Source organism: Saxophila tyrrhenica (assembly GCF_035928015.1).
Source record: "Saxophila tyrrhenica strain CCFEE 5935 chromosome Unknown scaffold_10, whole genome shotgun sequence".
NCBI lineage: Eukaryota > Fungi > Ascomycota > Dothideomycetes > Mycosphaerellales > Extremaceae > Saxophila > Saxophila tyrrhenica.
The window spans coordinates 353,251-369,252 of NW_027041742.1; the positions used below are offsets into that span (position 1 = coordinate 353,251).

The window sequence follows — 16,002 nt, forward strand, 5'->3', positions numbered from 1 at the left end:
ACCTTACATTTGTTCTGCCTTGAGCGCTTCATATTGTGATGGCCTTATTGTCGGGTAGGACCCATGCAAACTTTACTTCCTATTGTCGTGCAGCTGGCGTGGCGGGCAATCGCCAACCACCTTTTGTCCCGACACACACCATTTCCAATCGTCTGCATGATCATCGGCCACTCGGATGCGACCATGTTATGTCGAGCGATGTGCTGCCGCCAATTTGTGGGCCTTGGGTTGTAGAAGGAGCGATGTTATTGTTCTCGAATTCTCACAATAGGGCGGCTTCGCCCGCTCATACCATTCCACTTTTGGCGACATCAGGTGGTCAGCATCTGACGATATCCAACGAAGGACCGGTGTGTCGTGCGAAAAGAGAGTTTCACCAGTTCGATTTCTCAGCACCATTCACTAAGATACACAAGCAATAGACCGCTATGCTCCTGCAGACTTCACCCGAATGACCGTCTGTCAGCACACCACAAATCGATTGCCACTCACACCTCTGCGGCCTCTGCGGCCTCCGCGACATCTGTCTCCGCCTCTTTGAACTCCTCCGTCGCCTTGCCGGCCCTGATATTCGCCTTCAACACCAACACATACTTCTTCAATTTCACGATCAGCATCTCCATCCTCAGGTGGCAGTAGCCTTCGGCGGCAGAATTTGGTTGGGGTTTCTGTCATCACGAATGGAAGTGTTGCGCTCCAGCGAGTTGAGCATTCGGTAGATCTTGTCATCCTGTTCGTTGTGGCCAAACACAAACTGCGTTACCGGCTCCCGATTGCGCTTCTTCAAGATGCATCTGTCAGTCACCCCCTTCCAGTCAGAGATGTTGTCCTTGTACTCCCCGTTGTCTAGCTGCGCGGTATCGCCGATGAGGATGTTCACGCTGCGAATCTTTTGGAGCAGCTCGGTAGGCTCCACGTCGTCCCCGCGCCTCGAGAACCAGACAAGTCGTTGCCACCTTTCTTGCTGCTTCATGTCGTTGTTGAAACCGAAACGCAATGTCAGACTACTCACGGATCTGACATCGCAATCGGGACATCGATCCGTACCAAGCAGACTCCAGCAGGAGAGGCGATCTGTTTAGCGAAGTCTGCGTACTCCTGCGCTCCCTCCAGATCTGGCGTGAAGTAGTACACAGCCCTCTTGCCGGAGAAGTCTCCTGGAGGCCTTGATATCAGGCCCTTGATGTCGAACGTTCCCGTTCGTCGTCCACTATTAGACCACATGTCCTCTGCCCTCACACGAGTTATACCCTTCCAGAACGGTAAGAACTCAGTGGGTTCGCCTTTGCAGAACGTCTTGCCGGTTTGGCGATCGAATCTGAAAGCGGATGCGTCGTCTGAAGCTGTAGTCACACTTGTGAGGCTGCGCACTTGGATCGGGCTGCTGGTTGGAAGAGTAATGCCGCCATCCTTGCGAGTGGCGCTCGCACTCTTGAGACCGAGAAGGTATTCCCATCTCCACTCAATAGCCTGCTCCACCCATTCAGCTGCAGATCTCAGCGAACGGATGTCATCAAAGCCGTGACCGCGATTTCCGATAGCGCCTGTAAGCTGCTCGTCGGCTCCGATCTTCTCGAGGTTCGCTCTCCAGTCAGCATCGTAACTTGACGTATCGCAGCCTTCGTACTTGACAAGGTTGTGCAAATACTCTCCCGCGAAACGTCCGAAATTCTGCGGTTCGTTGCCTTGAGATCTGAGCTCCTCCCACCTCTTCATGATCTGCTCAGCCCGAAACGCTGCCAGCCCAAAGTAGCATAAGGTGTGGATCGAGGGGATGGCCGTTGGGATGTCGATCGTGTCAGGATCCGTGCCAGCCGTACTTGCGCTGCCGGGAGAAGAGTACATCGTACTAGTTGGACTTAGCACTCCGGCTGAGAGGGTGTCAGCTGAATTGGACGACTCGCTGGATGTGTTCTCAGCACGTCGACGTGAGACGCGGACGACACCAGCAGGTGTACCGGGTGGCCGTGCAAATGATCTTTCTGCTGGGTCGCCATTGCTGAATGTGCGGGTTCCGGAGCCCGACATTGTGTTGTTTGTTGCTGGGGAAGCTACCGTTCCAGGTTGCGACGATGTAGTGGAAAAGCCGAGAACGAGGGTTGAGGTTCGTGGCGAAGAGCCAAACGTGAGAAGAGGTGATCGTGGTGAGGATATGGATGAGATCTGCGAAGAAATGGGAGCTGATGTAGCATATATCACCTATGTGAATTGACAGAAGTCTGTTGTTTGCTGGAAGGGAGGTGAGACAGAAATATTGACAAGCGCACCCCTTCCATTGGTGTTGGCTGGAAGGGATGTGAATCAGGAGTATTGGCAATAGCAGCTCTTTCACTGGTGTTTGCTGGAGGGTGAATCAGAAGTATTGAGAATACCAGGTCTTTCACTGGCCGCTTTGGTGAACTCTATTGCGCGTAAGCCAATATGTTCGCAACTACTTTGGTACGCGACCAAGATGACTCACTTAGGTTGACCGCTTTATTGAGCCTCTGCCTCTCTTTGAAGTTCGCCCCTCACATGCATCAGTGCCTTTCCGAGCAGGTTTTCTCCCCATCGTGACCTCGGAACGCCAAGGGCGACGTCCGCTCTGAAACCGATGCCCCAAACACGGTCAAAATGACTCGCTTCTGCCAATTCCCGCTCCCCCGTCGCCAGGAGCAGGCCCTTCAGCGGCGCAGGCTCTCCCACATCGTCCGCCTTGAAGCTCGCAGCATTATTGCACTGGGTGAATTTTAGGTAATTCCCTCTTTGCACAACCGTGCTCTTGACTTGGTTCCATCTCGCACCGTCGAAACCAGCAATCTGCTGCCCGAACCCTTTTTGCTTGCATGGCGATGTTGCTTTCATGACCAGGCCAGCAGTGAGACGGTCGTTGAATGTCTACGCCATGGTTAGTGCCTGTTGGAATCAGCATTTGACATGTCGGTGGCGTAGCGGCTGCAAGCGCATCGACCAACGGGGGATGACTTACCATTGCTTTGTGATACATCATGTACTGTTCAGCGCAGTTGAAGGTGAGGCCATCGAGCTGAGGATCTGTGAAGTGACATCTGTACCATTGACAGAAGATGCCATTCTCTTCATCCTCCTTGAAGAAGAACAGCGGCTTGTCGGAGTAGTTCGACGAAGGGACGTAGGCCATGATGGCTTCCGATATGTCGGTGGCGCCTGAGCGAGTGGGTTCGGAGACGTCTGCTGTGATATGTTGAGTTGGCCGAGCCTGCTGCGAACGTATTAGCGATGTGTCTCGAATTTGAGGACAGGGGGTGGAGTCGCAGCAGGTTCGAGGACATACCTGGATCTGATTCGTCCTCTTCCCGCAGTTGTTCTTACGCATGGTAGCTAGGTTGGGTAGAGCGTTGGTTTGATCGATGTTGGATGTAGTAGAGAGACTGAACGCGTCGAAATCGAATATCTTCTCGGAGTTGATGCTACAGTAAACGCACTGCTGCGATAGCTATAGGGATATAATGCCTTGCGGGTTACCTGTCGATAGGTATCTGAACCTAAATGGGCGTACGAAATGATACTTACCTTCGCGAGATTGTAGATTGGTCGACTCTAAACTCTTTACTTTTGTTGGGCCTAAAGGGCCTACCCAAAATCGGGGGTAGAGATGCCGAGAAGCCACGACAGCTACTTGCTAACGGCCCGTAACGGTAACGTTGCTAATTGGCTCATTCTGCGCAAAGTATGTAAGTCATCAGCATTCACGTGACTTTGGATCTCCACTTTTGTAGAGAGCTAAGGAGGGTGCTAAGGGTCTCCCTTAGGGATAGAAAAGATGTACTAGCTATAGTGGTTATCCGGTCTGTTCTGTTAGACGACGAACACGACTTGTATCACGAGACAAGATCGGATTTAGCTTTTGTAAAGTTCTAGGTTAATATAGGTAGTTAGCTTTAACTACCTATCGGGCCTAGTCTCTAATTGCACTACCGAAAGATTAGCAACACATTTTAACCAAGAACGTAGAGAATAGGAAAGTTATATGTAGCTAAACTGCTAGGTCTATCAATTATCTAACTTACGGCCATATTGCTCAGAGAGGCGCTTGTTTAGTGGTTACTGTAGTAGGAGACGGGCTAAAACGGAACTACGGGGGCTAAACCGTAGACGACAACTCGCAAGACCAAGACTACGGAGTAATGTTACTCATGACCGTCTTGCGCATATTTACGAGAACCAATCTAGACTCTTCAATATGACACACAACTCTCAAACCTGCTCCGTCGCCGTGCGGACGAAGTTAATATCCAGCTTTTCCCACCCACGCTCAGAAGATCTAATCAAACAGAAATCAACCCAGCATTCGTAAGCCCATCGCCCATCCCCTTCATCCAGTCCATGTCCATCGTGAACCCGCTGCTCTCTCCCTGCATCGCCGCATACGCATCATCCTCCAGCGACCACACCTCTCCCGCAGCGTCGAGATTGATCATGGAGTCGAAGTCTGGCTCAAATTCTGGCTGGAGGTCATCCATCGGCATGTTGAGGTCTACACTCTCGTCGCAGTGGTGGTGCTCAGAGTCTGGCGGCGTGGAAGCGAGGTAGGAGTTTAAGCGGCGCTCGATCTCTTCGTCGGACAACGGCTCCATGGGGTCGAGCATTTTCTGGTCTTCTGGTGGCGGAGTCAGGGCGTGCGAGTCGGGCGCTGATCCGACTAGGTGCATTCGCCTGCCTGCTTCGACAAGGCCTTGGGTGGATGTGATGACGTTTTGGGAGTCTTTGAGCTCGTTCGACTTGTGTGGTAGGGTAATCTCTGCTTTGCGGATGGCAGCTTCGAGGAAGGCTGTCGAGTAGTCTGCTGCGGCGTAGATGTCGCGGAGCTTGGCCATGATTTGCATGCACTCGCAAAAGCCTTTTAAGCTGGCCCGTCGTGTTACTGCGTCATTCGCTTTGATGTCGAGCAAGTGGATTATGATGGCTGGGAGCAGGACGGTGATGCCGGTGGTTGGCAGATTGGGCACCATGTCGAGGTTGTAAAGCGTGTTTGCGACGTTCGTGATCTCTGCTGCCGCCAACCGCACAGCTCTCCTCGAAACATCCACCATTTCAGATGGCGGGTTGCGCTGTGGTAACGCGGTAGAAGGCAACACCTGCGGCCGATGGAGTGCTGAGAGTGTGGCGTAGTAAATCATGTGCAGCAGCGAGCGATTGAGAACGATGCTCTCGTTGCCTGCATCGACGTCCTTCCAGGTTGGCACAACGTACTGCGCCTCCTCAGCCAACCCGTCCTTCCACTTCTGCAACTCCTTGTCGCACTCCTGCACTTCCTCCATACCTGGCTCCAGCTTCTTCGCAACCAACATCATCGTCGTTCGAGTGCTGCCTTCTTCGCTGAGCACGCCGTGGTTGTTGTGTAGGACCGAATACTGCACGCTCAGAATATGGCTCATGGCAACGCAAAGCTTGGTTTTCTCGATGCACATGACTGCCAGCTGTCGCTGCATCTCAGCATTGCGCATCACCTTGCATTCAGCCGGAATGCACGATGGTCGGTCGGAGAGCTCGTGGATTTCAAAGTCGTCCATAGTCAGCATCGGCACGTCAAAGTCCTTGTTCTTTATCCTCGTTGGACGACGCATGCCAAGCGCAATGAGGCGATCTCGCATGTACGTTGCCCACCACATTCGCCGCCATAGTCGCTGTCTGGGCAAGTCCATCGAAGAAGTCTTCTCGGGGTTCCGATGGAGGCCAATGGTGTGCGAAAGGGACACGGCAATGCCCATCCAATGGTGGCTGTCCTTCTGATCGTCCGGAGTCTCGTACCAATAAGTCATCAGCAACAACGACTGAATCAAGGAGATCCGGTCGACCTCGTAATCAAAGTCGTAAAGCAGCCTCGTCTTCTGGAAGAACTCCCGTCGTGCGTCTCGTCGACTGGAGTATCCCGCCGCCTTCAGGTACCGCAGATCCACGGTTGCAACACTGACGAACATGATTGCTTGGAACAGAAGCAAGCTGACTGTGTCCGAGCCATCGTTCTGATCGATGATGTCGATCAACTCGTGGAAGTTCAACAGCGGCATATATGGGTTGACGAACTCGGCGTATTCCTTGAGCAAGGCGTCTCGAAGCGGTGTCGGCGGTATTGTAAGAGCACCTTTTCTTTCTAGAAACATGATCTCGTCTTGACCCAGGCGCGATGGAACGGGCTTGATGTAGGCAGGTAGGCTGGAAGAGGGTGAGGTTGGCGTTAGCAGGCGGTTGGTCATTGGGTTGGTTTCTGAGAACGATCCCGGCTTCTGTCCTAGACGCTGGAGGTTCATGAGCATGTTCGGCGTATACAATCCAGCTCGTGATTCCGCATTGCTCAGGCTGATATCGCGGCTCAGGTCTTGATCTACTACTTGTCAGCTTCTCAACCCTGCTTGCGTCCTATCCAACACACGTACACAGGGAATGCGGCACATGCTCGCTTGTCCGTTTTAGTGGCTCGTACGGTGGTGCAGCTGACATTGGGAACGTTGAGGAAGATTTGAGTGGTTGGCTTTTGGTTGTGCCTGTCGATTCTGGCCCATTGTTCCATTTTCTTTCCGAAGGTCAGCAATGTCGTCTCCCTGGCATCAATCCAATCCAACTCACTTCTTGCGCTTGCTCTCCGATACTATGCACTCCACTTCGTCCAATCGACAGTTCGTACAAGGCGCTCCATGCTCGACGACATTGCAACGAACTTTCCTCGAACGACAACATTGACATGCTTTGGAAGCTCTGCGTTTGACACTCTTGGATGGCCGCATGCCATTGGGCTTAAGACCAGCTTCTGAGGCATTCCGTTTCTGTTGCGTCGAGTTGGTAGGCTGTTGCTGGGGTGGTGAAGCCGAATCCGATGGACTCGAAGCTTCCGATACACTGCCGTCAACAGTCAAGGAAGCCATTGCTGCTCTGAACAAGCTGTTGCAATCAAGAACAACACGAAGAGATCGACAGAACAGCTGAAAAGACAATTCAAACGAAAGGGATCACCTCCGCGAGCAACGCCATCGAGGGGCAACCTACGTATATAAAGTTCATAGTGAGATTTGATGTTTATCTCCGCCATGGAAATGCTCTCCCCAGTCTCAAGCCCCGAGACGCAACAGTAGATCCCACATGTCCCACATGGACCTCCGATCCACCGCCGCTTCGCTTGACCTGCGCTTTGAGCGAAATAGCGCGGTTGGAGAAAGTTGGAGAAGCTCGCCAGCTCCACACGGTTGCGCTTGGCCCTCCGAGCAAACCGCCTTTCGTTGGTCTTGAATGGCAAATGCCGCGGCAGCATGCCTTGGTGAGTCGGCGACTTGTGCAAGAGTTGCTGCCGGGTGCCGGTTCGTTATCGAGCTAGCGGAAACTGATTACCGTGACCTGGTACATTCGTACTTCTCACGCGACCCGCGCGCTGGATTCTGACGTTTCTGACAGCAGCTGTGCCGGGTTGATCGCATCCTGCGTGCCACCGCAGCGCCATCGGCAAGCCGTGTGGTGTGCAGATCGAGATGCAAAAGCCACTACGCACGGTACGGAGTGAGGAGCAGCGAGGACCGGACGAAGGGCATGTAGCCGTACATGACCCCATCAATTGACCCCAGCACTACCGGGTGGTCTGACTACGCCCCGCAAAAGGCGTGAATCGTGAGAATCAGGATGTGCTCGTGACCTTCGGCGTTGAAGAAATGCACTCGGTCTTTACCGTTTCCATTCGGAAGCGTGGGAATCGCCGAGTCAATCTCGACTTCACCTTGCTTGACTCGATCACAGCGAGGGGCATTGCGCGTACCCGTTTCCGCTGCATAATCAACGTCGAGACGTGCACTAAAGATACTCTTCTGTACTAAGGGCGAACTCTGCGAGACGCACCAAACCCACCCGCCAGGTCGAGGCTTCACCCCATGACCGGTCGTCTGGCGCGCTTCGCTCACTCCAGAACCCAAAACGCTTTTCCCACGTGCTCGAACGCTCCAGGTGCGGAGAGCCCCGCAGGAATCTGCAGGGTAACGCAAGCTCATCAGCTACCGTCGATCCTGGATTCTGTCGACCTGCCCAGTGGTGACAAGGGAAAGGTCAGCGAGTGCTTGGCTTGAGACAACGTCCATGGTCCAGACGATCGAGCACTTCCCCGACCGTTCCCAGTACTAATTGCGGGACACAACGAAGCCAAAGACAGGTCCAACACTCAAGGACAACATCTCTATATCTATATCATCATCCTGTGACTTCATAGCCTCATACTCGTGGCTCGGTCATAGGTAAGCCTCTACATCATCTCGTCTTCTTGCTCACGGACCCATTGCCTGCCACTGCGACCTTCTCGACCCTAGGCACACTCCACCAGGCTGGCCACACCATCTCGAACTCGTCCTGCCGACCGTTCAGGCAATGTCGGAGCCAAATACCCCACTGGATGTAGCAGTACGCTCCAAAGCCGGTCATGACGTGCCACCACCCGTGCCCTTCCAACACGATGCCCCATGGAAGGCCGGCCTCATGTCTCCAGGCCCTTAACTTTGAGCAGTAAACGTTGTCCAGAGTCCAGATCCCGAAGCCTCCAAGGAAGATGCTTAGGCCGAACGCGATCATGACCCACATTGTCCTGAGGATCTCGCTGTCTCGCCGGTCCTTGCGTTTCTCCTCTGTCTTCTCGGCCTCTGTCAAAGTAGGGCTACTCTGGGCTTTCTCGTGCTCCTCGTGTCTCTGCCGGTAAAATGGTCTGATGTTGAGCTCCATGACGTAGATGCTCCGGAAGAGGACGATGGCCGTCAGAATCGCATATGCATTTTGGTGGAAGGTCGGATCCTGGAGATAGTGGTAGTAACCCGTGATGAAGAGGGCGAGCGAGACGCTGAACACTCCCAGCAGGAGCTGGATCGGCTGTGGCCGGCTGTACGCGAACGTAGCCCAGAACATGCTGATGGCGTATTAGTACGGACAAGTTTTCGAGAGGTGACTGTGGAGGAGCGTACAGGCAGGTGGTGTATATCATTGACAGCTCGTCGACGAGTTGCATTGGGTCTACAACTCCATTAGCTGGGTACTCCGACAGACAGGCGTCAGAGGGACATACACTTCAGCGTCGCATGGAAGGCAAAGCTTCCAGCACCAACCAGCAGATAGCCTAGATAGGCAACGAAGAAGACGTTGTCGTGCCCGTTTCTCCGACAGTTGAACATGCCCTTGAAAGCCAAATACATGAACCAGAGGTTCGTCAACGTATTGACGATCTCAGCGGCGTATTCAGTGGCATAGTAGTTCTCCTCGCACCAGTCGAGAGTTGAAGTGATCGGATCCCAGTAGCCTCCCTGCTCCGGGGCGTATGGAATCGACGGAAGCCACGAAAGCATGGTGAGTGAAGTTGAGCGGAACTTCCGGTGTGAGTGCAATGGTTCTCAGGAGCTCACAGGAAGCCTGTGAATGTACTTCTGAAAAGCGAAGACATGTTCTGCCAGCAAACGCCTGTCAGATGAAAATAACGGAGCCGGCGTATCCCGTCTGTTGGAAGGCGTGCGCGTGCAAAAGCGTGCGCGACCGAGCTTCCTCGATTTGACAGCTTCTAGATCTCGAGACACGACGTCTCTTCTTACCTTCGCACGAGTGCAGCGCAAACATGGCGATACCGAACGACAAGCTGCAGGATGTACGAGATTCCAATCTATGCGATGTCCGCACCAGTACTGATCGATTCTGCCCAGGTCTTGAAAGAGATCGAGTCCAAAGCGCAATTCTCAGCGCAACAGCTCCAGATCGTCCGGGGGCAGATAACATCGAAACAACGAGAGAAACGGATGCTGGAGCTGTCGCAGAAAGAGCTATCTACGCTGCCAAAAGAAACGCCAGTGTATGATGGTGTTGGGAAGATGTAGGGTCGCCAGCACAACAGCATGAAAGATTCCAGGCTTACAGCAGCGACAGGTTCGAGCTCACAACTATAGAGGACGTGAGAGACAATCAAGGCAAGGAGGCAGTGGATGTGGACAAGGAGATGGAGAACCTGAACAAGAAGCTGCATTATCTGGACACAACGTACAAGAATGCTACGCAGCATCTCGAACAGATCTTCAGCCGTGGGAGGGAGTGAAGCGATGGCTGGGTGTGGCCCTACCATTCACGACGACTGGAAAGAAAAGCTGGTGCGCACTGTGTGTACAAACTGGAACCTCCTGGTAAGACTGCACACGGGCGTCCTGCATCGATGCGATCGATATCGCTGCTCGACCCCCAAGCCTCCTCCCTTCGCCACGTACACACTCTGGTCCAGCACACTTGCCACCGATTACAAGGCCGCTCACTATGCTATTGCTGAGATGATTTCAGCTCCATGAGCCAGGAACTTCTTCGAGATAGCCTGACTTGAAATGGTAGGAAGAGCTCAGTGGCCATTCCGGACTGCCTCCGCCTTGCCGAACAACTTGCGTCGGTCCGCATACAGCTACGTAGCTTGTGTCAGAATGGCGACTCTTTCAACTTTCCGGCTCTCTTTCTTATCTTCATTGATGGAACATTGACCTCCACGCCTAAGCTGCTGCCTGTCGGTACCAAACTGGTGGGATATGTTGGTTCCCCGCAATGCGTGGAGAGCAGATTGGACAATTCCCTAGGGTACTCCTGTACTGACGCCTCACATGCTGCAACACGGGAAGGTCCTGCTATGTGATTGGCAATGCCATATTATTCCACGGAGTTCATGCCACGACACGGCAAGATGACCTGCCCAAACGGTCGTCGATCGAAGCTCCCAGCACAGCATAAGAACAACTTGATCCCCACACCGGAGATCAAGCCAAACAGCACCATCGCTTCTCTACACTCCGAACAATAATTCAGGCCTTCGAACCGAGCGACAAAGCAACCCGCCACCGACAGCCGCAACAATGAAGTTCTCCATTGCCTCCGTCATCGCCTTGGCCTGCCTTTTCACCACCTCCCTGGCCAACCCGGTCCCGGTGCCCACTGAGCTGGAGGGTCCGAACCTCGAGAAACGTTGCGTCTCTGCCGGCAGTACGTACAGTCCACTTACTGCTCCCCATCTGAACGATCAAAGCAGCGGTGTGTTCAACTGACCGCTTCACAGACCCTGTCGCATACGGAAATTGTGGCACCTGCTGCTCGAAGAAGTGCAGGGTGGCCCCCAGTGGGATGTTTGCCATGTGCCTGAAGAAGACCTAGAGCCATACCCATGAATCGAGCTCTGTGGGCGGGGGGTGACTGCGCGCTGCTGTGAGCACCATCGACATGGGTTTGGGAGGAGAGCAGGGTCACCGGGGTGAGGCGAGATTGTGAGTTTCAACAGTACACGAAAAGGCCTCCAGGCTCCTGCCTTCATTCTTTTTCAACTTGAGCCAGTCCTTCTACCAGTGCATGCATACGGAAGATCGCGAACTTCCGCCTCGAGAGGGTTTGTGACTTCTGCACGACTATCAATGCGCCAGTGCTCTCGGTGAACATCTCGTATCTTTCAGACTGTGAGACTGAGCGCATCAAGTCGCTCTCGTGTTTCAGCTGGACTGTGTGATGCCTGCTCGAACATGCGAGAAGAAAGACTGGTCACTGAGGGAAAGCGCTCACTCCGCGTTATTGGACTTTGTGCGCTCACGCAGTAGCTTGACGGCATAGTATGTAAGGTATACGTGCACTGCTGCATGATATCAACATTCACTCTTCTCCACATTGATCTTTTGCTTCCAGCGCGCATCTCATCTGCCGTACGCGAGAACCACCTGCATTGTGCTGGGATCGGAGTATATCGACTTCCCCGCATGACGCAGTCTTGAGCACAAGAAACACATGCATCGGCGACAAGCATATCTAAAAGCTTCTTGTTCCTGATCTTTGAATTCTTGTGAAAGCTTCACCGGGGTTGGCTCTTCAAATGACAATCGAAATTCACCTTTTCGCGAGCTAGTTGAACAATTGAGAGCTATAGACACAATGCATCTCGGTCTCCTTGCACTGGCATCAACAGGCGCCGCTTCCTCGTACTTCCCAGTAACCGAAGACTTCAGGCCGTTCGGTCCAGGTTACAACCATGGCGCCTACCCGCAAGACTTCGGAATTGTTGGACCACCGAACCTCCAGGCTGTGCATGATAGTCAGAACCCACCGACTGGACTGGCGGTACGTTGTTAAAGGCCTCAGTCCTCATCATGTCCAACCACTGACTCGTGTGCCCGACTGCTCGTAGGTAGACTCGGAGCATAACGTCTACCTCACGTACCCTAGGAATATGGGCCAAACACCCGTCAACGTCGTAAGATGCACCTCCTTTAACGACGAGCAGCCGTGGCCCAACGCTGCCATCCAGAACTGCACAGACGGCCAGGACCCATCGACCTGCTTCGTGAATGTCCAGAATGTGGTTCTCGATTCGATCGGCCAGCTGTGGGTCGTCGACAGCGGCTTTCCAGCTGATGCGGAGGACGGCGCGAACGCGTTGTATGGCGGGTCGAAGATCATGTCGTTCAATGAGTCTTCCGGCGAGCATATCCGGACATATGCGATACCAAAGGAGTATCTCCAGCACCAGATGAATGCGAATGATGTTCGGATTAACAACACTCTAGGTGGTGGGAACGGGTAGTAAGTTCGCCATAAGAGCTTGTTGCTTCTGCAAGCGGCTGACCAAGATCCCATAGCGCTTTCATCACGGACGAGAGCACCAACAGCTCTCTCCTCTCGGTGAATTTAGATGATGGCAGCGTCATTCGCCGGCTGTTGAATACATCCGTGGTTCGAGCGGACGAGAAGTACGTCGGGTCGTACGACGGCAACCTGATCTATTGCTGGAATAAGACCGAGATCGGCTATTGTACCACTGGTGGGTTCCTCCTGGTCACTAGTATATCCATATGCTGATAGTATCATCGCAGGTGCGGACGGCATTGCGCTGGCCTCCGGCAACGTGTACTGGGGAGTCTTGGCCTCGAGGCGCTACTACTTTATCTCGCAGGAGGCGATGACAGACTCAAGTCTGTCCGACGACGACGTACTAGCAGCGGTCCAAGATCCAGGACAGTGCGCCACCGAGCAAGCCGGCTTCACTGCAGACAAACATGGTAATTTGGTCTTTCTTCTTCTCTTCTTCATCCACTGACTGAAGTGTGTCTGTCAGGGAGAGTGTACATCCTTGCCAGCGAGCAGAATGCCATCTACTACGTCGACACGCAGCAGTCGGAAGTTGATATGACTGTCAACGGCGTGCAACCAGGTGGCGAGGGTCGCGTGCCTGCAGACCGATATGTGGTGAAGACGTTGGTGCGGAATGGGATGATCCAGCATGCCGACAGCGCTGCAATATTGGATGGTAATCGAGCCCGCTCCATGTCCCAGAAACCGCTGACTCCTTTGTCCACCGGTCGTAGGTTGGCTGTACTTCAACACCAATCAGCTGCAGCTTTCGCCGGATCGACAATATGTATGTGCCGCTTCGTCTTGTCTTGAGTTGTTCGCTGACAGTCTGTGCCAGAACAACACCGACAACCGAAAAGGCCCATTCCGATCGTTCAGAGTATGGATTGGTCGAGGTCCAGCAGTGTAGCGTTCGGTCGCCGCTCGTCTGTCAACGTAGAGAAGACTGCTGCATACAGCGTGATCCAACGTCTCCTAAAATTCATCTCCTTCGGATTCTTCTATTCTTGCTGCGATGGTTGCCGCCGCCAGGGTCGGAGGAATGCATATCTTTCTTCCCGAGCCAAGATGGCTGGAACAAGGGCAGATGTCAGCGTCGTGATGCCGTGGCGCTGGGACTGGAGTGGCAGTCATGTTGTATTGGAGTTTGCTGTATTCTAAGGTAGGGTGAGGCTCTCGCGCCAGATCTTCCAGGGTCCGTCCGGGCCCTCCGGTCGAGTGTGAATGTTCAAGAAGTGTTTCCTTGGACGGATGCCCTTCTCGCTGGTTATCTATGTCATTGCTGTTAGTTTGACCGAACTTAGAAGCAGGGTTGCTTCTGTCCTTACCTGGATGTTGTGCACGCGATCTTCCTGTGAGAGAGAAGTGTAGAGTGTCAGCAATATCTCACAACGTAAGGACAAGATACAACAGGTACTCACCTCAGCTGGCAGTTCCGAGCCATCGAGGGTCGTAAGCTTGACTTCCTCGAGCGCCATCTGCCGCTCTGCAACTGCTGATGCCTGTGCCACCACGTTAGAACTAGTACTATTATCCCGACTTCCCGAGGTTTCTCACCATATCTGAATCCCACAGGCCCTCTCGCCGCTGCGTTTGCTTCAGCACAGCTATCGCACGCCTTCTGATGAGCGGATGCCTGCACTTGGTGGCAACGTAGTACAGCGGAGAAACAATTTCCATGTCAAACAAGAAAGACGATGAGTTCAGTGCCAGTCGCTGCTCTCGTGTGCCCGCGATGCCCTGGATAGCTTCTGCAAGGCTGACGGTCGTCTCAAAATCCTGCATGCATTCATCGTTCGCAGACTCCTCGGGCATCGTGCATCGCTTCACCCACATCCCGGCGACGACTTGATGGATGCGTAGCGTTTTCGCGGCATCGAGGTCTCGCTGTGTGATGTTGTCGCCTAGCAGCATCCTGTCCAAAGTCTGAGACCAGAGGTCCATCTGACGAAGGAGTGCTTCTTGTCGAGCGATGTGGTCGGGCAGTACCAGGCGTGTGTACTTCCGCCACTTCATGAACTTGATGAATCGTACCGTCTGATTCGCGATGTGGACGATACTGTCTCTGGCGTCCCGCATGCTGTTGAACTTTTCCGGCACGGTGTCTTGAAGCTCAACTGGATAGTCCCATGAAGCCGGCTCACCAAACAGATTCGCGAGCAGTTCGATGCGGTTGAAGAACGGGAGGATGTACTCTCTGATCCGGTCCAGGGTGTCCTGGGCCGCCCGAGAGCCGTTATTTGATAGTGTGTTGAGAGCAATGCCCATGCCGCTTCTGAAATGCTTCACTGCTGGTTCGCTGTCGCCTTGCAGGAATTCGATGCAAACAAACAGGATGCATGTCAGTAATGCAACCTCGATAGCCCCGCCGGCCTCACCGGTATCCATTCGTTTCGACAGCAAGATGATGGATTTGTTGTACTGTGCCAACGCAAAATCGTGTCCAGTGTTCCCGGTCCATTGCACCGCTGTCGAGGCGGTCGTGGGAGCATTCGGAGTGACCATCCGTGGCATTATTGGGATGAGTCGGACTTCTCGCTCGCGTTCCTCGTGGAGAGCTCCCAGTGCAACCATGGCGTGTCTCACGGATGGTTCGACGTAGCTCATCTGGAAGACCAGTCGAGTCCAGAACTCAGCATCGAAATAGCTGGATAACGAGGGCGCAGTCTTGTGGTGGAAGAATCCAAGTGACCGAAGTTCGACTGGGCCAATCTCTGCCGGCGCCGTAGGCACCTTGTTAAGGGCTTGAAAGTCGGATCGCTTCTTTCGAGGTTTGATGACATATCCGTCACATTTGCGGCCGGTCGAGGTACATCTGTTGCACTCAGGTTTCGTCTCATCGCATTTGATCCGGCGTATCTTGCAGGTGACGCATCCGGACCGCACCTTCGGTTTCGAGGTGCGCTTCTTCTTGGTCTCCTTGGAAGTTGAGGCATTCTCGCGGCCGCTCTCGTTGGACTCTGGAGGACTCTCACTGCTGGAGGGCGAGTTGGAGGCCTGGCGGATGGCCACAGTCTGGACTTTTGGAGGTGTCATTGATAGTATCCGGGGACTTCAGCTGCGTTGGATGTCTCCTGGCACGATATTTGCAGAGTACAAGACTTCTCTCGAAGAAGTAGGCAACGTAGTCCAAACGTGGCTTTGCGAGTGCGAGCTGTTCGGCGCCACGGCAATCTGGATGGCTCAGCTCCCTACAACTCTTCGGGGGCATTACTCCTCTACATCTGCTGCGCCGTCGTCATCGCGTATGGGACTTGGCAGCTGCAGACGTAGGAACATTAAAGTATACACGGTACTCTGGAAGTGTTTCACGGTTTCAAGCGCTGTTACCTCCTAGGGCTGAGTTCATTTGAGCCTGGACTGGGATCTTGAGTCAGGGGTGGAATGTTACGATAATAATGG

The 16,002-nt window shown here is 53.6% G+C and overlaps 8 protein-coding genes across 8 annotated transcripts; 2 read left to right on the top strand and 6 right to left on the bottom strand.

Moving 5' to 3' along the window:
• Positions 1–625: 625 nt before the first annotated feature.
• Positions 626–973, bottom strand: LTR77_006657 (uncharacterized protein; the record flags this gene model as incomplete). The annotated part of the gene is made up of 1 exon (XM_064803898.1): positions 626–973. The coding sequence occupies one exon, from the start codon at positions 971–973 to the stop codon at positions 626–628; it is 348 nt and encodes a 115-aa protein (XP_064657699.1).
• Positions 974–1,008: 35 nt separating this feature from the next.
• On the bottom strand, positions 1,009–2,028 carry LTR77_006658 (uncharacterized protein; the record flags this gene model as incomplete). The annotated part of the gene is made up of 1 exon (XM_064803899.1): positions 1,009–2,028. One exon carries the CDS (start codon positions 2,026–2,028, stop codon positions 1,009–1,011), a length of 1,020 nt encoding a protein of 339 aa, XP_064657700.1.
• A 447-nt stretch (positions 2,029–2,475) lies between these two features.
• Positions 2,476–3,334, bottom strand: LTR77_006659 (uncharacterized protein; the record flags this gene model as incomplete). The annotated part of the gene is made up of 3 exons (XM_064803900.1): positions 2,476–2,877; positions 2,969–3,220; positions 3,293–3,334. 3 exons carry the CDS (start codon positions 3,332–3,334, stop codon positions 2,476–2,478), a joined length of 696 nt encoding a protein of 231 aa, XP_064657701.1.
• A 952-nt stretch (positions 3,335–4,286) lies between these two features.
• On the bottom strand, positions 4,287–6,459 carry LTR77_006660 (uncharacterized protein; the record flags this gene model as incomplete). The annotated part of the gene is made up of 2 exons (XM_064803901.1): positions 4,287–6,343; positions 6,396–6,459. 2 exons carry the CDS (start codon positions 6,457–6,459, stop codon positions 4,287–4,289), a joined length of 2,121 nt encoding a protein of 706 aa, XP_064657702.1.
• A 1,782-nt stretch (positions 6,460–8,241) lies between these two features.
• Positions 8,242–9,320, bottom strand: YDC1 (alkaline ceramidase ydc1; the record flags this gene model as incomplete). Its single annotated transcript, XM_064803902.1, has 3 exons — positions 8,242–8,887; positions 8,943–8,991; positions 9,044–9,320. 3 exons carry the CDS (start codon positions 9,318–9,320, stop codon positions 8,242–8,244), a joined length of 972 nt encoding a protein of 323 aa, XP_064657703.1.
• Positions 9,321–9,583: 263 nt separating this feature from the next.
• Positions 9,584–10,054, top strand: LTR77_006662 (uncharacterized protein; the record flags this gene model as incomplete). Its single annotated transcript, XM_064803903.1, has 3 exons — positions 9,584–9,613; positions 9,669–9,835; positions 9,880–10,054. The coding sequence occupies 3 exons, from the start codon at positions 9,584–9,586 to the stop codon at positions 10,052–10,054; spliced, it is 372 nt and encodes a 123-aa protein (XP_064657704.1).
• Positions 10,055–11,904: 1,850 nt separating this feature from the next.
• LTR77_006663 (uncharacterized protein) lies at positions 11,905–13,510 on the top strand (the record flags this gene model as incomplete). The annotated part of the gene is made up of 7 exons (XM_064803904.1): positions 11,905–12,090; positions 12,158–12,552; positions 12,609–12,790; positions 12,843–13,028; positions 13,085–13,276; positions 13,335–13,387; positions 13,439–13,510. 7 exons carry the CDS (start codon positions 11,905–11,907, stop codon positions 13,508–13,510), a joined length of 1,266 nt encoding a protein of 421 aa, XP_064657705.1.
• A 247-nt stretch (positions 13,511–13,757) lies between these two features.
• Positions 13,758–15,636, bottom strand: LTR77_006664 (uncharacterized protein; the record flags this gene model as incomplete). The annotated part of the gene is made up of 4 exons (XM_064803905.1): positions 13,758–13,871; positions 13,929–13,952; positions 14,022–14,102; positions 14,158–15,636. The coding sequence occupies 4 exons, from the start codon at positions 15,634–15,636 to the stop codon at positions 13,758–13,760; spliced, it is 1,698 nt and encodes a 565-aa protein (XP_064657706.1).
• Positions 15,637–16,002: the final 366 nt, after the last annotated feature.